At 41.6% G+C, this 27,852-nt stretch overlaps 1 protein-coding gene across 2 annotated transcripts; it reads left to right on the top strand.

Moving 5' to 3' along the window:
* The first annotated feature begins 221 nt into the window (after window positions 1-221).
* Window positions 222-27,646, top strand: KLF3 (KLF transcription factor 3). 2 transcript variants are annotated; one of them, XM_065634855.1, is made up of 8 exons: window positions 222-395; window positions 4,366-4,408; window positions 6,655-6,797; window positions 11,161-11,257; window positions 18,119-18,614; window positions 18,999-19,149; window positions 23,655-23,815; window positions 24,982-27,646. In XM_065634855.1, exons 4-8 carry the CDS (start codon window positions 11,201-11,203, stop codon window positions 25,161-25,163), a joined length of 1,047 nt encoding a protein of 348 aa, XP_065490927.1. In that variant the 5' UTR covers window positions 222-395; window positions 4,366-4,408; window positions 6,655-6,797; window positions 11,161-11,200; the 3' UTR covers window positions 25,164-27,646. The 2 variants fall into 2 exon arrangements, with proteins under 2 accessions (XP_065490927.1, XP_065490926.1); XM_065634854.1 differs by lacking the exon at window positions 6,655-6,797.
* Window positions 27,647-27,852: the final 206 nt, after the last annotated feature.

The raw sequence follows: 27,852 nt of genomic DNA, 5'->3' as shown, positions 1-27,852 counted from the left end.
GGCCCCTCGGCGGAGCCTCCACCCCGCGGGCGGGGAACCGCCCGGCCCGCCCGGCCGCGCTGCCCGCCGTGACCCTCCCACCGCCACTCACCCCGCCGGCCCGGGGAGCCTGGCAGGGCGAGCGGCGCCGGCGTCATGTGACAGCGCGGCCCGGTGCCAGGAGCCTGGGGGGAAGGCGGGCGGGCGGAGGGCGGGAGGCAGGGCGGCGGGCGGGCAGCTCCTCCTCGCACACAGACCCGGAGCCACCGCGAAGGCGCCTCAGCCGCGGGGACGCGGGACACGCCGGCTTCGCGCCTCGGTGCCGCCGGAGCGCCCCCAGCCCCCGCCACCTAGCGCGACTCCGGCACTACGGGAGCCGACGGAGGCCCCGGCGCTCTCCGCATCGCCAGCCGAGCGTAAGTGTGAGGGCGGGGGGGGCCGGGACGGGCCCGGCTGTGCCGGCGGCGGGATGGAGGTGCCGGAGGAGGAAAGTTTCCAGGCGCTGCGAGCGGCGCGGAGCCCGGGGCGGCAGGGGCTGGGAAGCCGCCAGCAACCCGGGGAGCGGCAGCCGCGGCGGGGACGGGGTCTCCATCGGGCAGCAGCTGCGGGAGGGGGGAAGCAGGACTCGGGGGACGCGGGGGCTCACAGCACGGCTCCGTCCGCGGCGCCTGGGAAACTTCCTGCGCGGCGGCGGCGGGAGCAGGGGGGAGCCGCCGCTGTCCGCGGCGCCCGCCCGGGCGGGCAGCGCACCTGTGTGGCCGGCGGCGCCGCTCGGGGCCGGGGCAGCCTCCCTGGCGGCGCCCTACCCCGCCGGCGGCGCTCCCTGGCTGGGGGGCCTGGGGCCTCCCGCCCGCCTGCCCCTGGCGGGAGGGCCTGCGGGCCGCCCGCCCCCCAGGGCCGCCCTCCCGCCGAGCGGGGCCGCAGCCCCCCGCCTTCCGCCGGGGTGTGACGGGCTCGGCCTCGGGTACAGCCCGCGCTGTCATCGGAGCCCGCGCGGGATATCGTGCCGGACCAAAGCGAGGTGAACAGCATCGCGGGTTCGCCCGGTGCCGGGGGCGGCGGGGGGATGCGGGGCAGGCGCTGGCGGAGCCCCGGCAGGCAGCGCCGCGTCCCCAGCTCAACTCCCGGTGAAGCCACGGCTGAGACCGGCTCTCAAAAATGTACCGCTCGTATTGTCAGCTAACCCAAGCACGGCTTAGGCGTAATGTAGGCGAAGATAAAACGCGTAGTGCCTGGGACAGCACCGCAGTAAGTCCGGAGTTAGAAAAATAACGACTGTAATTAGCTTCCCTTTTCTGGTTTTTTTTTTTTTTTTTTTTGAAGCCGAAATGGGAATAGGAATTATTTGCTTTGGACCTTTGTCAGTTGAGTGCCTGGCACAGCTAGGAGAGCCCTGGAAAAGAAAGGTTCAGCAACAGGAGGCCACGCTGGGTGCTCACAGCACCTAACCGGAGGTTATGAGAATGACATATTTCAGAGTAGCTCAAATGTTACAGGAAAAAAATACATTAAAGTTTTCTTGTGTACTCTCCTGGTGATTCAGATACCGTACCTGCACTGTCTGCTGTGTTTTATTTGCTTCCTCGCCTTTGAAAATTCAGGAGGTGTTGCTATTTGTGGAGCTGAACTCTGATGGTTTTATTGTTGGGAAAAGCTGAATTTGGGTGGCTGATCGGAGAGCTCTGAAGATTTGACTTTATTTAAACTAACATCCATAAATGTTTATTACCTGTATCGAAAACAAAGGATTACACAGCTGCTCACTGGTGACTTTCCTGTAGAATACTTTTTAAGATGCACTGGCTTGATAATCACATGAGGAGCTGCTGCTTGTGTGAGAGGAATTACATCTGGATTTGATAATCCTGCCTGACTCAGGAGAGATTTATTTCAAACTAACTTTCCTCTTGTTTTTGGAGAATATTTTGTCTAATATCAAAATACAAAAACCTGAAGCTGACTTGTGTGGCTTTTTTTATAGGCAAATACTTTTTTTTCCCCCCTGCACACCCTGTTACAGACCACAAGAGAGACTGGGGATAAGGGCGGGGGGGGGAAGTAGTAAATGGTCTCTGCATTCCCTGAGAAACCAGGCAAAATTTCCTCTAAGTAGCAGAGCTGCGGGGGAGCCCTTAGGTACTGTAAGGATTTGACCTGGGCAACACCTGTTTAGCCAAAAGTCTTCAGATAAATAGTGATTTAAATTTGAGTGATATTAGTTGAAGGCTCAGAGCTAATAGAGATGGGAGTTATACAACCACCAAATTACTTATATTTCCAGATATTAGTATGAAGAAAATGAGGAACTATCGGCATAAAACCCACACCCACACATTGCTGTGCAGATGCTGTACTAGCTGGTTGTCACCTCATGTGCCTTGTTAAACTCCAGCCATGAAACCCCACAGCAATTATCAGTGTTACCGTGGTACTCATCCACATAATTTGCTGCAACACATTCTCACATCGGATAATACTAGATGTCCCACCCATGATATATAAATAACCAATGCAAAGTATGCAAGATAAGAGAGAATACTTGAAACCATGGCTTTGAAGGAAAATGAATGTTGAAGTTATTCTACTGCATGGCATCTAGACAAGATGTGCCTTTCTTCTGCCTCACATTGTCAGCTTATTTCATTTATTCAGCTGTGTATTTGGGTGCTTCAAAAACAAAAGTAGTATATCCACGGGAAATCGGGTCCTGAGATGACGTCTGAGTGCATATGAAACAGGGATGTAGAAGGTCAGGTGTGTGGTGTCTTAGAAAAACATTCTTGGGTGCACCGAGTGCTCTTGGTCCTCAGCTGTTGAGCAGTACTGAACACTGTCCATGAAGAAGAAGGTGCTCACTGTCAGGCTGGGCGCTGTCTGATGTCACGAAGCTGTACCTCTATTTAGCTACCGGCATTCTATAAATACAGTAATAAACCAACTGGTCCTAGGGAAGGATTCAGCTAATCGTCATGACCTGTGGTGTCTAAAAATCTCTTGTTTCCCTTATGTTAAGGGAGCCTGTTTGTAAATAGGGCAGGTCCCCTGCATAAGGACAGTGTTTTTATTCACACCCAATGAACAAACACCTCCACCCACTGTTGTTGTTTTAAAAGACTCCAGCTGCTCATGAATATAGGGTCAGGGAGGGCCGCCTAAATGTTTCTCTGTGCTTTCTCCCCAGCGCAGCCAGCAGAGCTGTTTCCTGTTCTTTGTTTCAAGGCTGGGGTTTGCGTCACACATTCCAAGTGGCATATGTGGTGCTCTTTCCTGTTTCAGGCTGTTTTCTGGCAGATCGGTAGCCTCGTCCAGGCCCCTTGTCGCTGCCCCTCAACTCCCAATCCCCACCCAATGAGTTATCATGTCTCTACACACTCACGATTGCTTAAGATGCCTGCGTTATGTCATCATGAAGTTTCCAAGTTAAGCTTTAACGCACGCCCTCGACTCCAATATAGTTATGGGGGTGAACTGGAGAGCTTTGCTCCCTTTGCTGAAAACCCGTGTTTGAGTCTGCAGAAAGTTGTGAGCCAGTTTTCTGCTCTCGCTCGCTCATCAGCCGATCTGGAACAGCTCCATTAAAGTCACAGAGTTACACTGGTGTGAAAAGTGTGTAGGCAAGAAGAGAATCCACATCTGTAGGCTCATACTTGTGAGGGGGGTTTGGCCTCTGCCCTTACCCAACCTGAAAGGCCCACCGTAAGTGCTTTGTATATCCAGACCTCAAAAGGAATAGATCTTTACTCCTTGTACAAACTAGAAGATTGACTGTCTCCCAGATGTCATACAGAGAATTGCTGGCTAACTTTTCTGTGGAATAATAGGTATGGCTGTCCCACATTTTGTATTTTTGAAGGCATAAAAAGAATATTTTTTTACTGCTGATTTTATACTTGTCCCCCCACCCTGTTGCAGGCAGACATAGGAGACATCACGAGGAAATTCAGAAAGAGAACGTAAATCTTTCTGTTGCTTTGGATCTGACAGGAGAAGAGCTGAAGGACACAAGCCAAAGCTCATTGAAATAAAGAGACTTGCATTAACTTCAATGGGCTTTGAATCAGGCCCTGGATGAAAACGCAAGATGAAGTGTTTATTCTTCTCTGTCACTTATGGGCCAGAATATACATAGTTTCTGTACACACAGAAGTACTTTTCCCCCTTTCATTTTACCCCTTTTTTATATCACTCATTTAAGTAATATTTTAGTTCCTGCTGTCGCACTTCTAGATGCTCAAAGTTAGCTGTTTGTGATCATTGCAAGTGTCTTTGCGAAGTACCTGAAATACATGCTTAAACTTCCTCTTTCAAAGCTTAATGGTATGTGAAAAATATTTGTTACTGAATTATGTGCACATCCTTATGTCAACTTGTTTTTTGTCTGTTCAGAAATCCGGATAACAAGAAGTATTTATTTGGCCACACAGTTTTGGTAAGTTGTTTATTGATTACTTTAATTTGTTACTCTCAGTTGTTTTTACTAAGTTGTTTTTCTGTTAATTTTAAAATACCATGCATTAGTTCATCCATTAGAACCTGATTCAGTATCTTAATTCTGGTATTGTTAATTTGCACAGGATTTCAAACATATTTTTAGTCTTTTTTTTTCCAGTGGCAGAGGAAAAGTGTTGCATATAACTGCATTTAATATTGGAAAGTGGTGTGTAATAAATGCAGTAAATTTTGTGGTTCACACCTTTTTGTAGCCACAAGTTCTACAAAATCAAGAACTGAGATTAAAATTATAATAGTTTTGTAAACCAACTTTTTAATATTAATTCACACCACTAACAGGAGGTCTTTTAGAGTTCTTTTATGCTGTCAGCATTGAAGCTTTGTGTTTTCATTCTGAGGCTAGTTGCTTCCAATCCAGAATATGAGGTTTGGCAGAGCTGGTTTTAGGAGAGATTTAACCCTTCCCCGTTAAGCATCCACTTGATGCTGACTCTTCCTTTGAGGGTTTTGTAACTGTAGTTGATATCTCCCACGGGAAGGAAGTGTAAATGTAGATCAGCCAAATGGAAAGATAAAGCTCTTAACAGGTTTTTAATAGTAAACTAAGTCAGAATGGAAAAAAGAAAACCATGTATGGTCTGCGTGTCACGCAGTCAGTGTGTGTTACCAACAAACTAACTTGATCCGTGAAGGCATGACAGACTTTTCCACTGCGAAGGAGTCTGAGCTGCTGTGATCACTGTCTCATCAGTACTCACTACATTGTCCAGCTCTTCTCCCTGTTGTTTTTGGATTTGAGGTTTTTCTTTTTTTTTCCCACTTCCGTAGGTACATAGAAGTTCACTGACATTCACCTTGTATTTAAATCCTCATTCAAATGAATCATTTAGGCTATTATTCATAAACATACACTTCCTTTCTTTAGGATTAGATTTTTTTTTCTTCTTCCCCATACTATAAAAAATGTGGAATCTCCATTTCATATGTTACATGAAACAGCAGAACCTTTTATGTAAGAGAACAGCATTTTCTGTCATTCTTCCCTCATAATAAAAATATAGGATTTCTATTTCTCCTTTCAAATTTTCTTCCAAATTAACCTCTTAAGAAAAACACAACAAAAAAACAAAGTTCAGTTTGGAAGGGAAAGATTATCATACCATTCCATATACTTCACTTGTTTTCAAAAGTCTGATCTTTTATCCTTATTAGACTGTTTCTCCTTCTAAGAAGTAGCTTGAGACAGGAAACCAGACAGCAGTCTGCACTGATAAGGGAGAATATTGTCTAATGGAGGTGCCTCAAGAGCTTTTCTTTCTTTCTCCCTTAGGTTCAGTGAATGTAGAACTGAAGGTTGAACAGGGTTTACATGGGCTCCGTTTTTCCTTGGTAAAGGAGATATTTTCTTAATGAGTACTGAAATAACTTTTTTGCCCAAAATTTTTTGCATACAAGAAAGCCATTTCCAGGCATGTGGCTTCAAAGAGCCTGCAACAGTAGTATCGTAAATTTAATGGAAATACTGATTGGTCTGCTACACAGCTGATAAATGATTATGTCAGAGCAGTTCTGGGTCAAACAGAGTGACATTGGTAAAGTTAGGATGCACAAGTTGTGCAAAAAACCCTGGATTTTTCAGCCTGCTTGCAGTTCCGAAAGGAGGAATGTAAAAGATTTGCAAGTCAATAAAAGGCAAAAATAGTTTAAAATACTAAATAACAGAATCCTATAGAAATATTCTTTTTTTCATGCCTGTCAAGTAAAATTTGTAGCAGAAAACTATTTTGCCCATTTTCTTTTTGCATGATATCCTAGCTTTTTCAACCGTTATTACCGTTTCTCAGTGCAAATCCACTGAATAAACAGACACAGAAGGCTGCCGATCAGTGAAACATCTTGCTGTAGCAGTTCTTCGTGATTCCTCCCCTGCTCTGTTCTTCACGGGCCGGCTGCTCCGGTCCCTTCCCCCAGCACGGTGTCTGGGCCGCTGCTCCTTCCCCTGCTGGCTCTGACACAGTCTCACTGCTGGGCCGGAGTTTCTTTGCCTGCTGCTATTTTGGGGCCCAGCGCAGTGAAGCGCTCACTGACTTCCCATTAAAGTTAATAGAACTTTAGAAACACTCTTTTTCTGCTGACTCAGGTCTTGATGAGCAACTGGTGCAGTTAAGTGCAAACACGTCTCGTTACTAGCCCTGGAAAACAACTTTTCGTACTTTTTTCCAGGGAATCCTGCTCTCAGAGACTGAGTTTTCTTTGTCAAACTGTCTTTCAAGGAGACTTCTCACCCAGGTTCAGAAAACCTCCCCACCCTTCGGACTTCATCAGTGGAGAGTCTTTTGATATTATCACTTCTCCTTAGTATCAGGGTAAGTTTGACTGGAGGCTCACAGAAGTGACAGTTTTAGAGCAAGCGCCCAAGTCCCAAAGGGCTTGGAGTGAAGAGCTTTGGCCACATGGCTTATGTTGGCTCCTAGACGATGCCAACAGTGCTGCAAGAGCTGCAGTGTCTTTGCAGAGAGTACTCGTGCAGTGCTCATCCAGCAGATATCATTACATTATTCTGTAATTACACCAACAATAACAGTCATTCGTTGAAGTGTCTAGACAAAGCCTCGCTGTACCACGGGGCAGTGTTCCTTGCTTCCCCCAGGCACACAGACTGGGAAAGCAAACTCCGTGCATGCTTTCATGCAGGGTGAAGAGAGACAGAATTGATGCTCACCACCACCCCTCCGCACCGAGAGTCAGGTCACTGACTGCTCTTCCTGGTATTTAATGGGAGCAAAGGCTCCACGTTGGAGGGAGACTTTGTAGTTGTTGGATGTGCAGAGTCACAACTGGCCCTGCTCCCCAGCCTTTCCTACCAAGTCTGCAGAGTTGGTGGACTTTGAAGGTGGCTGCACAGAGCTGCTGGGAGTAGCTGCAACGGGGTTGCTCTTCTCCAGCTGCTCTGCAGGGCAGATGTGTAGCCTGGGTGCATTCTTTAACCACTTTGCTTGTTTCATCCAGGATAAATAATCTGTACAAGTCCTTATTGTCAGAATACATGTTAAGTACCTTTAAGCTTTCATTTACTCTTAATTATGTCTCTGAAACAGTAAGCCATACCTGTCAGGAAGTTAATATCAAGAAGTCTTCGACCCTGACAAGGTGATGAGCGCTACTGATGATGAACTTCCTTCTGGAAGGGATACTTGGCTGCATATTGGATCATAAGGGCAGAGTTTGTACTTTTTCTGGCTTGCTGTCTTCTCTGGACTTCAGATAGGAAAATACTGAGGGACTTTGCCTGGACTTTACCTTGCACCTGTCCTTATTTGCATACAAATACCAATTGCTTCATTTGTCTTTCTGAAGTACAGGGTGTGAGCAAAATCTTATCAAAAGCCATGTCCTGTTTGGACAAGTTGGACTGACTTGGCAGAGATCCACAGGGTGGAGTGGATGGGAGGAGGCAAGAAAGTAAAACTGGGTGGCTTGTTAGCAGAAAAAGGGAGAGCAAAAAAAAAAAAGAGAGGGTGGAATGTTTGCCTACTGGATTGTAGTTAATTATTTAGTTTCAGATTACATGCATTCTAAATTCTTTCAACCCACATGAAAAAAACCCTTCAATGCAAAATAGTTTATCTAATAATGTGAAAGACAAAGGCCCTTGTTTTCTAAAATGCTTGATATGTATATATTCTCTCCTCACTGTTTTTTCCAGGGTACCTCAGGAATAAGAGACAGTATTTTGATTTTCCAGAAATTAGTTGTATTTACTAAACAATTTGTGGGCTTTCAAACAAGTGCATTATGAAATCCGTGTATAAAGTAGAACCCAACTGTTTTTTCATTCCTCTGTAATAGAAACAGATAAGGCTGTTTACCTTCCCTATCGCCCCCTTCTCAAATGTTTAGGGGAGAGAGATTGGGGGTTTTTGAGTTAGTAGGCATGATTTTACAAATAGATTAGGAAAAACTGCTCACTTCTTAGTAGAAGTAGCATGCTTTATTTGTTTGACTGTACATGCATGTATTTGCTTGTGAATGTGGTGCAAGCAATCAATTTGGAGCGCTGTTTTTAAATACAAAAATAGTTGTTTTGTGAGTTTATTTGCAGCCTCAGGAGAGTGTCCTACTGAACTAAATTTTAAATGCCAGACTCGAAGCTGGTTTTTATTGACTCTCTAGCAGCTCTGTCAGTTTCCACCAAATAAGTATTTGACCCTCTGATCTGAACTGACAGGACCAAGAGTTATGTATTAATTCTTGAAAAATGGTTTTCAGTCATTATCAAATGGGGAAAAGAAACCTACCACTTAAGACTAACATGGTGAAGAAGAGCTCAATTTCTCTGCTATGATGCAGCAATAAAAGTAACGTTTTCCTCTGCTGTTCTTAGATGACTGCACCTGAGAAAGACTGAGAATTACTTTTCACTTTATTCAGTGCAGGACACTTTCTGTTGTCTGTGTCAGACTAATTCCTACAAATTAACAGGAAACGCTCAAATGTGTAGCATGACATGTGAAATGTGTATTAAATGTCTTTGACACACTTTCTTGGAGTAAAAAGTGAAAAGCGGTAAACTCTTGAACCGAAGAAAATCCAATTTTAAAACAATAAAAATGACTAAAAGAATAGCCTGGGAGCAGGACTGCTTACTTAGGACAAACCTCTCTTCTCCTCTCCTTTCTTCTCTCTTCTCCTCTCCCCTCTCCTTCTTCACTAAAGTACAAACTGATGTGTCACTTTATCTATGCACCTACAAACTAAAATTGAAAGTTTCTGGAAACCTGAAAGCAAGTATTTCTGAGTTCTTACATGTGAGGTCTGAGAGGCTACATTTTACTGTAAACATTTTTTATGACTGAAAGCATAATTTTTTTTTTCTGTTTTCACAATGCATGGGTATGTGTAGGAACACGTGTGAGATGCATAGATACATATATATATATTTAATGCATAGATATGTGGATATGTTTCTTGGAAGATAGTCTTCTGAAACATTAGTTTTAGCTATGTGAAACGTTAAAAACCTACAAAAGAGAACCATTCAAAGAAAAATACTATAATTAAAACCTTCTCACAAACATACTTAAAGTATTTATAAAGTTATCGCAACTTTTAGGAAATAGTGTGATCTTATACAACTGCTTCTAAAATAAAGCTACATGTCAGGTTTAAACTGGAAATTACATTGAGCTGCTCTGTTTCACTTTTTTTTGCGATCTGGTTTTGTCAGGCCTTTGACTTTTGTAAGAAGAATTATAAAGATAGTTTACCTCTGATACTTGTTTGCATTCCATTATTCAAAATGTACACTGTTGTAATGTATTTCCATAAGTCTTTATTAATATACTTGAATAATTAATGATAGACTAGTAACAACTCACACTATCTATTTCTGGAAGCTCTTAACAAGTTTTTATCTATAAACACATGTGATACTTAATTGCAAGATTGTTCATTAGTGTAGACTTATTAGAATGGTTTTTCTTTGAGCAGGTACGTCTTAAAATTTTCATTTAAATTTCTGGGAGAACGTTCTGGCCACAACTACAAATCTGTTGTTGAGCCTTTGCCCTACTTCCACAGAGTGCAGTTGCTGGGTGATGTTTCTGGCTGGATTCGTTTATTTCCAGTGCCATCTACTGGCCAAAACTGCGTTTGTGTCATTTTTTTTGTCCTCACATCTCTATAGGAGGTCATACCACTTCCAGGCAGGGCTGTGAACTGTACAGTGTATGGTCAGAACTTGCTTTTTTAACATCAGTCATATGATGTATAACTCGTTTTATAAAAAGCTTGACAACATCTAAATGCTGTTAAGAACAACTTTCCTTTGCTTCTCTTGGTTTTTACTCTCTGCCTTAATGGCTTTGCCCAGAAGAGGCATCTTCTCCTTTCCTTCACAGCATCTTTCCAATTTTTCCATGGCAAATGTGCAGTAGGATAGTTACAACATGCTTTATGCTACATACTTTTATTTGAGACAGTTTGAGATAAGCTAGGATTGGACAAATGAGGTTGAACTCTCCGTAGAATAAAACAACTGAAGCTATATAGCACACAGCCAGATTTTTGAAGTGTTTTTCTTTTGCACAGTTTAAACAAATTGTTGTTGAATTGTCAGTAAATCTATTAACTCAGGGAAATAACTGAGGTATTTTTTATGTCGGGTCATGGCAGCATGTTGAGTATACCTCTCCAAATTAGTCTTGGATTTTAGTGTTTCTTTTGCATTGATTTCAATGTCACTATACTTGAAAGTTTCAACTTTTCTATCAGGACTCCTAGAACAGAGACGACCTCCCCAGAATCAGTTTGCTCATATAATATAAACAAGATTATTCTGGAATAAAATGCTGATGAGAAATGCCTAGTCTAAACTGTGATGTGTTTACACACTGACAGCTAATGAAAGTGGCAATTCTGTGATCTTGATGTCCTGGACATGCACAATAAATATTCAAATTAACTTTCATTAAAGTGAGCAGATGTCCCTTTGTTTCACTAGCAATTGGGAAATAATAAACTTAAAATAACTGAAATATTTAAACAAAGCCCAGCCAAATGTTTAAGAAGCTGTGCTAGAGATGGATAAATAATAATAATAAAATAAATAAATAATAAAAATAAAATAAATAATTCACAATAATCTGATGAAATAGCATGTCCTCTACAGTTCAGAAAGTTGATGGGGGATTTCCTGCAGCTTTCTCACACCGTGTCTTTCCCCTGCAGGCCAGGACAACTGAGGCATCAGAACAGGTGAATAAAGAAGATGCTAATGTTTGACCCAGTCCCTATCAAGCAAGAAGTCATGGAGCCTGTTTCAGTGGTAAGACTTTTAAAATATATTAGCCTTAGTGATGACCTTGTAGTTTTTTCACCTTTAAATTCCACCTTTAAATTGAACTAGATTAAGAAAGGCTGTGAAGCTATATTTTGCTCTTAGAGCAATCAAATTCACATTCTAGGAAAACCCTTTCTGTAATTTATTAATTTATTGCCCCTAATGACCTGCCCCATTGCCTCAGAGCAGAGGAGAGGACATCCAAGTACTCCTCAGCCATGGCACTGCAAATGTGAGCCCTGCAGCTCACGCTCCTGATAGAGTTGGGTTGAAATGAAGTTGCCAGACTTCACAGTGAAGTGGCGAGAGCCCGTGGTTGGGATGTTACACCTTTGAGCTAATTGAACAGCTTCTCACTGTCCCCTTTTCTTTACTCTCTTGGTTTTCGCAACTCGTGCCTGGGGCTAACTTTATCCTCTGAGCAGCAGAAAATTAATCCTGACAAAAAAAGCAATGGCTTTTTGCTGGGTAAGCTGGGGACATTATCTTACTGTGTGAACAGATGAGAACCAGAGTGGTGGAGGAGGAATGGGGAAAAAAGGGGAAGGGGAGGTTTTTCTTTTCAGTTGGGTTAATTTTCTGTCGACTTGGTGTACAGGGTCATCTCAGAGAAGAGTCTGATAAGCAAAAGCAGAAGGAGCGTGTAACTGGGAGGGGGACAATGGGAATTGTGATGGTTTAGGCTGCCAGGGTAATATGGCCTTAGGAAGCAGTTTCCTGTATATTTCACCTGTTCAGCTGCAGGCTGCTGAAGAAAGAGAAGGTTCAGGCTTTTCTCTCTCCTTTCCAGTTCTGTGTCTTCTTTGTATGACATAAAGCAGTTGTGTGGCCACAGAATGATTGGGATCCTTTGGATCAGCTCATTGAACAGTCAGAATTGCTAACCCACCAAAAATACGCTTATTATTTCGTTGGATCAGGAAGCTGATATGACTCATTCTATGCAGCTGCTCAGTGCAAGAGCAAGGGAAGGGATGAGGACAAGGGAGCGGGACCTCCCCTTTCGGCAGTAGCCTGCAATAAAATCATATTAAGTGTAACATGAAACCACACCCTCAGAAAGGCTGATCAATTAAAATGGTGAAGTCAGTGTGCATAAATCAGAGTGCATTAAACTCATGCTCTGAATAGCATCTTTCATTGAAAAGTTTGCTTCCTGTTTTATTTAAAATGTAGAATAATTGTCCTAATTTAAATGCATCTGTAAGCAGTCTGATTTCTTCAGTGCTATTAGCAGTTTTTGAGAGTTAGGTTCATATGCATTTTAAAACTACAGTTTGACTTTCATGGGGTTTATTTACTTGAAAGCAATGGTAGAAAAATAACTGGTCTATCACTGAGAGTTTAAGTATGAAAAACTCCAATATTTGGGTTAAGAAAGAACCTTAGTATTGGCCAATCTTCTCTCTGTCACTTCAATCACAATTGCTGCATAACCTTAATAGTGGTGGTTATCTACACTTATCTAAGGATATCTAATGGTGTCCATCAAAGGTGGAAAATGGGTCACTTTTACAATAGAAGTGTCTTTACACAAAAACCAGGAGATCACTATAGAGGCACTGTGAGCTCTTTTGTACACATCTGCCTTCACCTCCCAAAGAAGGTTCTGCAGCGGCTGGGGATGATGCACATGAGACGCAGATCCCACCCCAGAGAGCTGTGTGCTCTGCGGGGTGGCCAGGGCTGGTCCCTCAGCGCCTTCCCCAGGGCAGCGGGGGAAGCAAAAACTGCAATGAGAAGAACAAGGGAGTGTTTCTAAGCCAAGTGCTTTTCCAGACCATAGTTCCAAGTGTTGCTTATTCTACACCACATGCTCCTTGCAGAAGTGTGGTACCATCCGTGCATTGGACCTCTGGAGTCATCTTGGATGTTCCTATACCTCGTTGTCATCACTTTGACCAGCCGCTAGAGATTATTCAGGGCATTTCACCAAATCTGTATGCTTTCCTTTATTGCATAACAAAAAAAAAAAAAGCAGGAAAAGAAAAGCAGAAAGTCCAGAGAAAATAACATTTTTTGAGTGAGGTTCCCCTCATGGAGATTGCCCTGGTTTCCCTTGGGCTGAGGCGTGTGTGTGTTCCTGATTCTGTGCGCACACAGGCTGTGTAGCCCCAAGCCCTCAAGGTCCTGACTTCTCCAGCACTTCTTGGTCTTGGGTCTTCCTTGGAGCCATCTGGGCTCCCCAGCAGAAACTGCCCTGGAGACACCTCTGAAAGGAGGAATCGTAGGGAGAGAATGTAGGAAAGGAGAGCAGGCACTGAGTGTGTTGGTTTTCTTGACCTTCTGAGAAGGTGGAACGAAAGACAACCTGTTAGTGTGATGTTCTGGAGATGCTAAGCATAGCATTCAGTTCACCATGGGCTCACATAACTCAGGATTCTTAAATCAGGATTTATTCGTATTGTATCTGTCATTTTGACAGTACCATTAGAGGCCAAACTAAATGGAGCCCCTTAGGAATTTTTCATTATTTTACCTGAATATACACTATTTGTAGGTACAAAGTCTATCTTTAACAAATCCCATTAGCTGCAGTGGGAGAAGGAAACAAATTATGGTTTTGACACCACTGTATTTCAGGGTGTGTGGCTGAAAGGATTAACTATACTTCTCAGATAGCTCGCACCCACAGGATTTCGTCACTCTACCAACAGCTCATACTGTTTATTGAATTAAATTACTGAACACATTTTATGATACTTCTTAATGAACTAATGACAAAGTGATCTGAGTCCTACCTAAAGATTTGCTGTGAGAACTTTTTAACCATTTAGACAAATACCAGTTACCCTGTAGTGAAAGAAGTTGCCTTTTTATGTGTTATCATTGTTCTTTGAATTGAAATAAACAGTTTTTCTCTGTCCTTCCTTCAGTCCCAAAACTACTTGTTTCACCTGTTTTTAAAGATAGCTATGTGCTACATGAGGGGTTGAGTTCGTAGGTAGCGTACTAGAATACAGATTTCATGTGGTGAGAATCATGCATTACCTACTATTTGGATTAAATGCTATTCATCCTCTTACATGATACTGATTTGACAAATAGGCTAAGTAGGTAAATGGGTTCTTCACCTTGTTCTGTTTTTCCAAGAGGCTGGCTGCACTTTTAAGTTAAGTTCATAGGGTCATGTAGTTTATAAAAGACTTGGTGAATTGCTTTGAAATCTGTTCACCTGGACAACAAAGAAGATGTTTTGCTGTGACAGTGTAACAGAATTTACCAAATTATATCGGCTTAGTGCTTGATAATGTTTTCTTGTGGAAGCAGCAGTCTTATGAGTGGTGGTGATGCGTGTGCTTGTGACATATTTGGCCAGTCTTTATTCTTGGTAGATTGTCAAGAGGAAAAGCTTGGTGATTCTTTCTCCTTTTGGATTTGTTGATTTAATTGTGTGAGCCACATGGATACGAGTCAAAAATATTAGAAGTTCCTTTGATTTATTTTCCAGTTTCTTTGTGGCTTCAGTGCTCTGGGTTTTATTATGGACAAACAGCAAGGAAAGGTAAATTAATTGCTTTGTAAGGCCCAAAGAGGGAAAGTGATATAAAACACAAAAAATTACTAGATGGAGACTGCAAAAGAAAATATGTTGAAATACAATCCTGCATCTTTATAATGATCTACTGTTGTGGCATAGTATTCTGCACAGGGATGTTTAGGAAAGCAGAAAGTGGGAATTTGTTGGGTTTTTTTTAATCCGAGTCAGACCAAACTCCCACATACACGGTTAATTCCCACAGTAGGAATCCAAGGAAGATACATCAACTTAAATATTTTCAGCAAACATGATTTTCCATTGTTCCCTCAGAATACTTCCCATAAGTTCTAGAACAGGTGAGAAAAGGCTGTTCTTGCAAGCTACAAAGGATGCTCTTGCTTCCTGCAGTTGGTGACACTGGGACAACCAAAGAGGTAGTTGGGCGCTTTTTTGTTTGCTATTGTTGATGTTCCCTATTTACAGAGCAAGACTGTGCAGTCTTCCATACCCTCCCATCCCACATCCCCCAAGGGGTCCCGTCTGCTTCCTTGGCAAGGGAAGGGAAAGGGACTTCCCACGTTGAAAGCAGTGGTTCTTATCAACCCAGTGGCCTTTGCTGTGTCCCAGGGAGCTAGAAACTGAAACTCTGCATTGCCAAAAGAGACAGCAAGCTTAACTTCAGAACCAGGAGATGGATCTGAGTGTGACCTGCTCCAGACAAACAGCATTTCAACTACACTTCATTGGCAGTGAAACAAAACTGTTTTCCACCAAACAAGAGTGTCTGATTGACAGCAGGTACTCTCCTTTTCGTTGTTGTAGCATCCATTCTCAACTTTTTCACCCTTTTTCTTCCCAGCATAGATAATTTGTCACATCACATTTTTCTGTCACAACTTTATCTGCAGTTCAGACAGAAACACAAGAATTAAAATCACAGAAGGAAGAAGAGTTTGGAAAAATTATTCAGCTTCCCAAAACTGCCGGAAAAAATAGCTGACATGAAATTTGTGCCAGCTTAATTACAACAATGAAAACCTTCTATGCAAAATAATACAAGGCATATGGGTTAAAATACCAAGTCCCCAAAATAATCACTTCTTAAAAACATCATTATTTTCTTCCTAACTCTTGGGAAGTATTTCTTGCTTGTCTAAATATATTTTACTTAACGTTCCTAGTTTACGGTTCTCCGCACAACATTTTAATAGTTTGGTATTTTTGAAACACACACACCTGGTGTCGAAGAGTTGAAAGAGGATAACTCTTTATATAAAAAGGTTACAGCCTGGAGACGCTTCATTCTTTAATAGACTCGTTGACCGAAAACACTCTGTAAGATGCAAATTGCATAGACTTTTTCCTTTCTGGTATTCTTGCAACAGAAGAAATGTTGGTAGGTGTGACCTTGTTATCATCCCTGGCAAACCCACAGCGCTGTAAATGCGCCAGTGCTGAGTGAGGGAACATTTACAGTTGGTCAAAGCTGAGTAAACTTGTTACTGTCAAGCAGTAACAGCAATTTTAACCGAAGTACTTAATTCCTCCTGTGTATTTAGGTTTTGAATTTTCGCCTGTACCTATAACTTAGTGAGATTTAGTAGACATTAAACACTGTTAAATATTAAACTCTACCAATATTCAGTGGCCTTCATCACTTAGAATGCTAAGAATTTCATGGCTTGTTTCACCAGTGGTGGCAAATCTATACAATTTGGTTTAGCCAGCACTGCTTGCAATAATGGCATTTTAATAGAATTCTGAGGAACCAATTGGCATCAAAGATGAGTGTTGTCATAGATGGAATTTGTAAGAATAGTCATAAAGAGAATAAATAAAGTTTCAGAGGTTTTAATGTAATAGTTACTGTTTGAAGATTAATCACCATTGTGTATTCTGCTTTATTCAAGTATTTTATGGAACAGATGACTCAGCTTTGTTGTTTTATCACAGTGCTATGAATGTAGCAGAAAAATTTAATATTTTCTAAACTCACTGTTTCAGACAACTGAAAAGAAGAAAAATACATTTGTGTCATTTTGCAAAAATACTTTTAGTTCATATTGACATTTACAGTCAAGCTACCGTCCCTCACAGGGAAGACAGAGGTAAGAAACCAGGAAGATGTATTGCTAGAAGTTTTCATCCCAGGAAAAAAAAAACAATTGAAATCTCATGGAAATGATTGTATAAAAATACAGTAGCTTTATACTTCTAATCTGTTTCACTTTGTACCATTTTGAACATTTTTTCAATCCCACTCCTCAAAGTCTTTTTGGTGCCAAAGAATTCTGTAGTTTTTTAATATTAGTGTGAAACTGCTTCGCCTTTACATTAAGCTTTACTTATGTAGAATCCAAAGACAGCATTTTATTTCAAAAACTTTACAACATCTAAGGGCTAAAAAACCATGTGGATTACATTTTCTATAGCTATCTGCTATGTTAGAACATCACATTGCTTTCCAATTCTAAGTTATCCGTTGGTAAATAACCTCAGTTATCAACACTTTTTAAACGCAAAATTGATCTGGATAATTGTTTAATAATACTATACTCTGTAATGAATGTTAATATTTGGTTTACAAAAAGTATTTCCACTTAAATGTGAGATTGTCACACAGGTCAGGATCACCTTTGGGGTTTATATGATCTTGTAATGAGAACTGCTGGCCACCACTACCAGGAATATTCTTCCAACACACCAAATGTTTATCCTTGTACTAGTTTACCAAAATCAGAGTGGCTAGTTAGCTGCTTTATTTCTTAAAAAAAAAAAAAGAAAAAAAAAAAAGGTTTAGTACTTACCTTTTGCACTCTTGAGTTTCTCACCCATTGCTTAGGTAGTTCAGCTGTGCATTTTTCATTGCTTTTATGGTTCAGGTGCATAATTTCTTGCTTTAGTGATGATTGTTTTCCGGTTACTTAACCAGTTGATTCGGACCCATTACTTGCACTTATAAGAACAGTTTAACTCCGCTCTTGCTTGAATTCATGTTTCTCAGTATATAGTTATATGCTGGCCATAGCACCATATATCTCCCAGGTCACTTAAGTGATGTGCAGCTTTGTATATGAAAAGCAGTTTCTAAAGGAGAAAAAGAGTTGAATAAGCCTTGTGGATTTGTTTTCATCATCTGTTTTACATTGCTTCTGAAACAGTTAGTGAATCAGTACTTGAATAACTTCCTTTGTGTGAAATCTTAGGCTTTATTTAATTAACTTTTATTTAGAAGTATATTAAAGTGCTTTCTTGAAACTTTTTCAGTTTGCATCAGTTTTATTAGCTGCCTTTCTTTTTCAGCAGTAATTGTGTGTGTATTGATTTATTATTTGATTTTCTTTATTTTTTTCCACTCCTGACAGTCATACCCGTCCAATTACATGGACCAAATGAAACCAAACAAATACAGCGTCATTTATTCTACACCAAGTATGTTGCACAATAAATTCTACTCAAACCCCGAAGGACTGTCAAATGGAATCCAGATGGAGCCAGTAGACCTTACGGTGAACAAACGGGGCTCACCGCCTTCAACTGGAAGTTCTCCTTCCCCCTTGAAATTTCAGACTGTGCACAGGAGAACTTCACCTGGATTGACTCTGTCCTCACCCAGCTCACCTCTCAGTAAGTTCACACCGTCACCCCCAGGAGTGCAGCCGCTCTCCATGCCAATAACCATCCCACCCGTCATGGCCGCTGCTCTTTCACGCCACGGACTGAGAAGCCCTGGAATACTCCCAGTCATACAGCCTGTTGTGGTCCAGCCCGTTCCGTTCATGTACGCTCCCCATCTCCAGCAGCCCATCATGGTGTCCACAGTTCTTGCAGATGAGATGGAAACTCCCAGTAGCATGCCAGGTTGGTGTTGTGAGAGTTTCTTTTTTTTATGCCGTCTCGTCCTGGGAAAATAACTGTATATCAAAGCACCTTTTTGTTTGGTTTTAGCATTTTAGCAAATGGAGCATAATTCCTGTTCTTCCAAAATACACAGGCATAGACCAATTTACTGTGTAAATATTTGTAAATATATGTTGGACTGATGAAAATGATTCAAATTGTTTTGAATCATATTTCATCAGGAGATTGACTAGAACTGAAAGATTTTGTATTTTAGCGTAAAATTGTTGCACTAAATATAGATCTGGGTGTTCTCTTTTGTTTTAACTGTAGATTTTTACATACACTTTCTGTAACTCTCCATATTTTTGATGTGTTGCCTTCCCTCCTACCCTCCCCATCCAGTGCCTGTCATTGAATCTTATGAGAAGCCCGCACTGAAGAAAACCATCAAAGTAGAGCCAGGAAGTGAACCATCGAAGACTGACTTCTATCCTGAACAAATGTCACCTCCAATGATGACCTCATTGTCTCCCCAGCAAGTCATGTTGCAAGAGTAAGTAACTCACAATAGTCCCAAGATCAGCAGAAGAATGGAAAGCAGTTCATTGCAGCAGTTACCAATTTTGAGGGGCAGGAGGGAGTGTTGCAGTGCTATAGAACATGGTAAAATACAGAAAAACATCCTTTTCCCCCCACCGCCACTGTGAAATGTGATTTCAACTGTTTTGTCCCTCTTTAGCAGCCCGGGAGTTGATACATATTTATACATTGCAGCCCCATAGATCTGCCGTTTGTATAATGCATTTCTAAAGTGATGCTACCCGAGTCCTACAATTTGCTGAAAGTAAAGCCGGTGATATCTGTTTATGTAAAACCAGCAGCAAACTGGAAAGATACTGTAAAGACATTTCATACTGATCCCTGTATTTATGTTACCTAAAATGCCTTTCTTTAAAAAGGTTCTCGTGACTTTCTTTCCTTGGAGGACCTCTTTGTCTTTTAAAAAATTGTGGCTACTTGGTGGAAAGAACCCCCTCAGGCCTACAAGTTCTGTATATATCCAGTGAAATTCCATGTTTACCTGAGGCCATTGTTCCGTGGGTGGTTTTTTTGGCAGCTCGAGTAGTTCCTGAAGCTCGCTCTCCTCCCAGCCGTTTGTTTCCACCCCAGTCCTAACTCATTGTGCTGGTACAACTGTTACTGGGGCCACTGCATGAACTTGATCACAGATCTAATTTGGTTTAAAACAGTCCTGTTTGCAGAAAGCAAAGCAAGGGCTAGAAAGAAGTCAGGTCTAGGGCAGAAACTTTTTAATTGGAAATATTAGAAATTTCTCAGGAAGTATCTGAGGAGCCATGAGCACCCTTATGTTTCCCATTTTCCAAGGGAAAATTCTGTCAGCTTGCCAAAATCATGGAATGGCCCAGAGCCCGGCTCGTCCTTCAGCAGGCAGTGCTCTGGGCAGGTATGCAAGCAGCTGGCATGGCTCTGCCAGGAGCTGAAACTGAGTTTAACTGAGCTGAGCTCACGGTACATGACCGCCGAATCCATTTCTGCCCTTTCTTCCTGCTCACCATTGCCCTCAGACTGGTTGTACGAGACCTCACCTCCTAGAGTGGGGAAAAAGGGCTCCAAGCCAGACTCCCAACAGCAGCCTGTGAGCGCAGGGTGATTCAGAAGGCGACAGAAAGCACAGGATGGGCGCTCTTGTGCCATTCCTCCAGAAGGCAGCCGCTGCCTCCTGCCCGAGACCCTGTCCCGCTCAGAAGGTGCCGGGGCTGCTTGCGTTCTGCACAACCTCCTTCCCGGCACCCCTGCTCCTTCTCAAATCTCTGACCAGCTCAGATGCTGCTTCTAGACTGCAGGCTCCTTGCAGTTAACTAGCTAGCTTTTGTAATCTGTGTGCTGTTTATTTAAAAAGAACCTTACGTGCTTTATTATAATAAACATTCAGTAAAATAGTAAACATCCACATTTACTAGGTGGTTACTTATCTTCCATAATGGACCTGCCACACAAGGGAGTCAGGTCTGGATGTACTTGGAACTAAGTCCTGCTAGGTCAGGACTATCAAATGGTTCGGTTTACTTTTGTTCTTTGTTAGGCCTCTTTAACAAGGGCAAACCAGTAAGTGCTGTTCCTGCCTAATACCACACCCTTCCTCCAGGGCTGAGACTTCTGCAGACTTGTCACCTGCATTAGTGATTTGCATTAGTTATCTCCCAATGAGTCCAGTTTCCACAGGAAACACATCCGCTGAGCAAAGAATATAAAATTTGGTATAACGTATAGGTAACATTGTTACAAAAAAGGTTTGAATAGTCCATGTTTCCAAAGCATCTCCTCTGCTTGCCCTTGCAGAGCACAATGGTTACGCAGGCCCTGTCCTCACATTGTAATGGCTTAAATGGCTTCCTAGCTGTCCTGTAGAGCTGCAGTTCTTGCTCGTTCCTAAAGCCAGCCCTTTCAAATTCACATTCTGCTGTATCCACGACAAGAAGTGTGTAAAAGGTAGTTTTTATCTTTTTATCATTTAAAAAAATACATGGACAAATCACACGAGTTACAAGATGAGAGACCTAGACCTTTATAAAATTTCCTGTTGTCTCACAGCTTCATCAGCCTCTCTCTGCATTATGAGCTATAGTTAGGCAATGGTTTTTTAATCATTTTTCATAGGTTCCAACTGCCTAAAGTGCACTATTCAGGCACATAAGCTACATTAAAGGGCCATAGGAGCTGGACTCGATGATGCTTCTGGGTCCCTTCCAACTCAGGACATTCTATGATTCTATGAAAACTTCAGTCTTGCTTTTAAGTGACTGATTTTGCTTTAGTGTTAATTTTTGGCATACACATTATATATATATAATGTTAGTGGCATTTCTGTAGGGATTGCTGGGCTGTCTAGTATGTCTGATAATTGATGCAGCTGTGCAGTTATTTCTGAAGTCAAACTTGAGGCTCTGACCAAATACAAGGAACCTCATTAACATTTTATATTCTTGTGAGTGTGTCAAACTTATGCTGTCAACATAGCATGGTCTGTTGGTAAAGAAGGAGAAAAAGCTGTTGGAATTGTAACGTGATTTTTGGAAGATATTCTTATCTATTGAATAATGACGCTTAAGTGTTTAGACTTACATTAACTTGTATCTGGTTGTGTAAGAGGGAATGAAACATTTAGGGCTGTGCTTTCATTATTGGCACTTACTTAATATTTACCTCTGATTTTTGACACCGCCTTAACCATTTTTTAAAACTGCCACACCCTGTCTGATTATTGATAACATTCTGTAGTCTTGCCTGCCTCCTTTCGTCTAAAGGGAAAAGGAGGCAGAGGCAAATTATCAGTGCTGTTTTTACACACTCTTAAGATTGAAAACCATTGCAAACAGTGTACCGCCAGTATCCCTTTTCTCCCTTTTTCCAGATGGCACCATGTCCAGGACTGGCCCCCACACATAGGGATTTAACCAAGTTTGCTTGCTGCCCTAAGCCAGAGCTGCTCCAAAAAGACTAGTGTGCAACAGCTTCAAAACTGAGCATTGCTTTAGAGAAGCATTTCTTTGGACGCTAAAAGCCTGCCTTATTTAAGAGTATGTACATATGTGCCTAACATCACCATCTGGGGTTTCCTGCCATTACAATATTTTTAGCTATATTTAATGTGTACTTGAAGAGTACATCACTCAACAATCACAGAAACGCCCAAAAAGGAGAATGTGGCTCCCAATGTCAAGCTTGTAACTCTAATAAAGGAATTAATAATAGAATTAAACTTTTTCCCACATCACTAATTCCCATCCTGCTGCTGTGGAGAGTAAGAGAAAATCTTTTTTTCTTGTTAAACCATGGACAAGATTTTCTATCTTTGGCACATGCCCTTTATTTTGCTGAGGAAGTAGGTATTTGGTGTTTCTGAAAATTAGACACTAAACGAACTTGGTTCAAGTAACTAATATAGCCTAGTGTTACAAAATGTTATTTGATTGGAAATGTGAAGTACAGTAACTGAGAAAAGATGGGAGTTCTAGAAACCTGACATGGAGGAGCTGGTTTTGCAACAAGGAATGCTAATTACTGCGCATTATATTCTAAGTTTCAGTTAAAACCTAAAAAACATGTTAAAAGCACGGATACCGATTTGCTAACAGGTTGAAAATGCAACTTCATGAGGTTGCCACTTAATTTTCGATGAATGTACCTATTTCCTTACGTAACATTGACATGGAAGAAGGAATCAAGGTTGTCCCCAATTCTAGAGTAGGGGTGTTGTTCAAACCTGAATATGCACAGTCAATGACACCCTCTCAGAAGCTCGATGTGTTTCCACACGCATCAATGTTTATGGGTTTGTTTGTTGCAGGACTCCATATGTAGACAGTATATGTCTTACCTGCACTGTACCTGTGGGCTTCAAAAGCAAAAAATGATGTTTATGAAGGTGGCGGGACAACTTCAGACATCCTGTGGGTGTGCCACGCAGGCTGGGCGCTACTTTTAGGAATTGACGTCAGTGGTATAGGGAGGCCGCACCCTCCTGCCAGCACCAAACAGGAAACTCTTAATTACTCTCTAAAGGAGTGGCTGGAACAATAAAGATTGAGTTCTGCTTCGAAACCCTAAAGATACAATTTCTGTAATAATATGGAATAGCTGTTTCCAATTACAAGCGAATTAGTTGCATTTGAAGGAAGAAGAAAAATTGTGAACAAATACAAGAAAATTTCACTATGAACTCAAGAGTTTAAGAAATCTGGATTTGACTGAAAAACGGGAATTTGAAGGAGGTTTTTCCTTTGTAAGTTTAAAAAAAGCTAGGGAGTAGTAAAAATGGCTACATTATGCCACAGAGTGAGTAAGCATTTAAAAATATTACTGCTAGAATACATGAAATCTGCTAAACCCTCTTGAATTTTTCGACATGAACGTAATGTTGTTCTTTCTGCCAAGAGACAGAGTGGTAGTGCATAAAGGGCTCTGTCATGAATCATATTAGCTGAGGTTTGCTGTGCTAGATGTTTTTCATTTTTAACATTCAATTTGACTTTGCAGGAATCACCCTTCAGTTATAGTTCAGCCAGGAAAGAGACCTTTACCTGTGGAATCTCCGGACACGCAAAGAAAACGCAGAATACATCGATGTGATTATGAAGGCTGCAACAAAGTCTACACTAAAAGCTCCCACCTGAAAGCTCACAGGAGAACCCACACAGGTTTGAGCATTGCTGTGCTTTTCTTTCATCAAGTCTGTGGTAAAATACTAGACTAAGCTTTTAGTTTGTGCTAATGGCCACGTGACCACGGGTGTAAATAACAAAATGACAGAAGTTAGATCTGGCATTGTCCTGAATGTGATTACAGGCTGAGCAAAAGACAGAGGATGTAGCAGGAAAAATCCACAACAAGAGACTGTAAGCCAAAGCAGGATCACGGCATGTGCTGCTGTGCTTTACATTCACTGGCTCTTTGCTCATTTTCTGTCCAGTTGCTTGCGGATTACTCATTCTACACACCCTGTAAACACCAAATCGGTTCAAATTGCACTACCTCATCTCTTACATCACTGTTAAATTTGACTGAGACTTCCATGGGAGTAGCCCATTTGCAGAAGTCTGGACTGTGTGCCAAATACAAACACATCTGCTTCAGGTGTACGTGCTCACCATTGGTCCGATGGTGCTCCTTTCTGAGTGAGTGTTCCAATAAACATATCCCCATCTCTGTTCGCCATGGAAATGTTCATCTTGGCATGCCGAATGAATATATGTACATCCAAGGTTTTTATAAATAGATATGGGACACTTTTAGGTAAAATGGAGCCCGCTCATGTCTGTGTTACATCAAGCCAGCCCTTTACCTGTTGTGCAGCACAGTGGTGTTAAGGAGAAGGAAGATCACATATTAGAAAGTAACGAGAGAGATTTTAAATTGAGCTTTTTGTGACAGTGGTGCAGATTATTTATACTACACTAAGTTCAAGAGGACACAAGATTTCTGCCTGCTGTGCTGAATGGTAGCATCAGTCCTTTCCCCCAACTAATCTAGAATTATGAGGTTCTGGTTTTGAAAATACTTAAAACAATGCATAAACCTTCACACTTTGGAGCTTGACGAGAGAAAACAAGTGCTAAAATGGCAGAGAGAGGAACAGAGAGACAATTTTAAAAAAAGTGGTGGCAGGAAACAATTTTTTTTATCTATTAACTTTGACTACACAGTTTTTAGCACAGAGGACTCTGCAGCCCAGTGTTGTTTGGAGGCTTTTTGAATAAGCATTAAAGTACTTGCTGAAATTTGACAAGGCAAGAGGGTAAATCTGTCAAATATTTAACTGATGTGTCTGTGTCTTACATCCACGCTTCTGTGTTTCTTTTTCCAGGTGAAAAACCATACAAATGCACTTGGGAGGGATGCACATGGAAGTTTGCTCGTTCTGATGAACTAACGCGGCATTTCCGCAAGCATACAGGAATCAAACCTTTTCAGTGCCCAGACTGTGACCGTAGCTTTTCACGTTCGGACCATCTTGCTCTTCACAGAAAACGCCACATGCTAGTTTGAATGTCTTCTGTCCCTGACTCCTGTCACTTTTTTTTTTTACACATGCGTTTTAATTTGGATTCAGCTGGTCTGAATCTTTGAGTTTATACCATTAAAAGCTTACATATGGTCAGTAACGGATGTTATCTAACCCTTCTATATCCTTGCCACGGGTCAGACCTAAAGAATGTGAACACTTTTTTTTTTTTTTTTCTCCTAGGGATGCTAAGCAAACCCTTTCTGCAGACAGTATGTTTAATGTATTCCATTGTGAATAAGGGAATTTGTAAACTAACAGCTTTTGTTGGTTTCTTCATATAATCAACCCAGCATATACTGATAAAGTAGTAAATGTTATTGAATATCCAAAATGCTAGTCCTTGCCAGAGACTTTTATTTATGTGCCCTGTTAAGGGATACACTCTCTTTTTATACTCAACAATGCAATGAATGGACTCTCCCAACCATGTTGATTTCTGCAAGATGGTTAATACGACAGCTTTAGAAAGACACTTGATTTAGAAATCCCTTCTGCCCAAACAGTGAATAACACTGTAGAAATAAATCTAAGCAATATAATTACTTCACAGAAAGATTGAGTCAGAGTATCATTTATTCCAATTGAGAAGAAAAATTGGCAGGAATTGGTCCATACATAATATTGTGCATCTAAACCAATGTCATCTGTCCTCTGTATTATAGTGTAGTATACGTCCTTGGTTTTATTGCATAATGTCCTGGTGGATTTGTTCCATGAAGCCCTTGTGTGACACTGTATGTCTGGTTTCTGTGCAAGCGTATGGATGGAGCACACACAGTACTCTCCTGTGACATGGCATTGAGTGATATCCATAGAAACCTACCACACCTCATTTCAGGAACACAGATTATCCCTCTACACTCAGTTCCTTACATTGCCTCTAAGTAATTTTTTCTCTTTGCTGTACCTCAGAGAATAGCAATCGTTACGTCAAAAATGCTCTGAACTGTATTGTTACGAGTGCCATTTTAATACACTACAGTATTTAAAATTATTAATCCAGAATATTTTTATGAGAAGATAGCATCAGATGTGAAGCACTTCTGATGATAAATTGAGTCGTATCTGTTTTGGGTAAAAACATACGCTACATCATCCATTTGATAACTCTGATTTGTGACTCCGGTGGTCTCTCAACAGTAGATAGCTAAAGCTTTCCAGTGGATGTGCCTGTTGCATTAAAATGTCACATCAGCAAGTCTTCACTCTTGTGTCAGCAAACACAGCTTGATAGATAAGCTGAATTCAAACCACCTGCAGTTGACCCTAGGGATGTTCTTGTTTCTTGAAGCCTGGAAGGTTTCTGTCTTTGTTAGCTGGCAGACTTTGTGGTACTGCAAGGAAAACGGGATGTAATTCTCCAGGCTTTCACGCACCACTGCATTTTTCTCCTTTCTTCTATGTAAGGCAAACACCATTCCTGCAGATCAAACATGCCAAAGTCCGATTTTCATTTCTCTTGGAAAAACCCGCTGGAAAAGGGAGAGGTGAGGAAAGGAGGAGTTTCACAAAACTCTCTGTGAGGAGGCAGGTGGAGTGTTTGTCTGCAGGTGGGTATATTGGAGCTCATGGAGCAGGTGGGCTGTGCTGCTGCCTCCTGTGGAGTCCCCCGGCAAACTGAAATAATCCTGCAGGTGCCACAGCTTGAGTGCAAAGAGCCTTCCCTTGGTGAGAGGAGTTTACCAGCTGCTCTGCTGACATGCGTGTACCTGTAGAATTAGAGAATCTGTACTTAACTGGAGAAAGATGATCCTACAGCAATTGCTGTGAAATGGTGTTGTCCCAGTTGTTTAACAAACGTTACGTGTGGGAATATGGAACAGGCAGTTTTATTTGAGAAATAGAGCCCTGAATGTGTGCTCTACAAACGGGAGAACGGGGATTTGCAAACGTTGCTGCAAAGCTTTTGTGAGGAAGGTCCATGTGCTCTGTTACAGCCTCTCTGTTACATCTCACCACTTTGCTAGGACCAAGAGACGTTGTGCCAGATGTGTCCCCTGAAAAACCTGGGAGACGAATTGGGCTTTTTTTGGTGGGCTGGGTTGGTGCTAACATTGAGGAGCTTGCAGGGAAGAGTATGATATTCGTGAGCAGCTGTTCTAGTATGAGGATTTTCGTTGGATATTCTTATTGCCAGTGGTAGCAGAACTGGCCTCCGTCATAAAGGTCTGGGTTTTAATGGCAGTTCCAGAAATGCAGACACATCCCTGAGGCTGCGTGGAGCCCCTGTAGCACCAGTCACGAGTCTACAGACACGGAGTATCCTGGGATGAAAAAAATTCTCCATTATGTTCCATAGAAAAAAGCAGATGAGATCCTATAAAAACAAGCAGCTTAATGGCAACTGGTCCCATTTTTATCTTAAATGCAAATGCATAAAATTTGGGATGTTTAAGGAACATTTCTTTCCAATGTTCTATTTCTCTTTTAAGGCTTTCACAAAATGTTTAATATCTTAAGTCATTTGGGGGGGGGGGGGGGTTTGTTTGTTTTTAAATTAGAAACATAAAATCAAGTACCCTACAAGCAGAACTTCATTTTAACTAAGAGTTACAGTGGAGAATTTAATCTAGGCTATTTGCTATGTTCAGTCATTAGCCTATGTACCTTTTTCTTGAAAATATTTCTGCTAATGGTGGTGAGAAATACGGTAGAGATTCAATAGAACTT

This window comes from Caloenas nicobarica, chromosome 4 (assembly GCF_036013445.1).
Source record: "Caloenas nicobarica isolate bCalNic1 chromosome 4, bCalNic1.hap1, whole genome shotgun sequence".
Classification (NCBI taxonomy): domain Eukaryota; kingdom Metazoa; phylum Chordata; class Aves; order Columbiformes; family Columbidae; genus Caloenas; species Caloenas nicobarica.
Note: the sequence above shows the minus strand (reverse complement) of the source record. Positions and strands in the feature narration are given on the sequence as shown.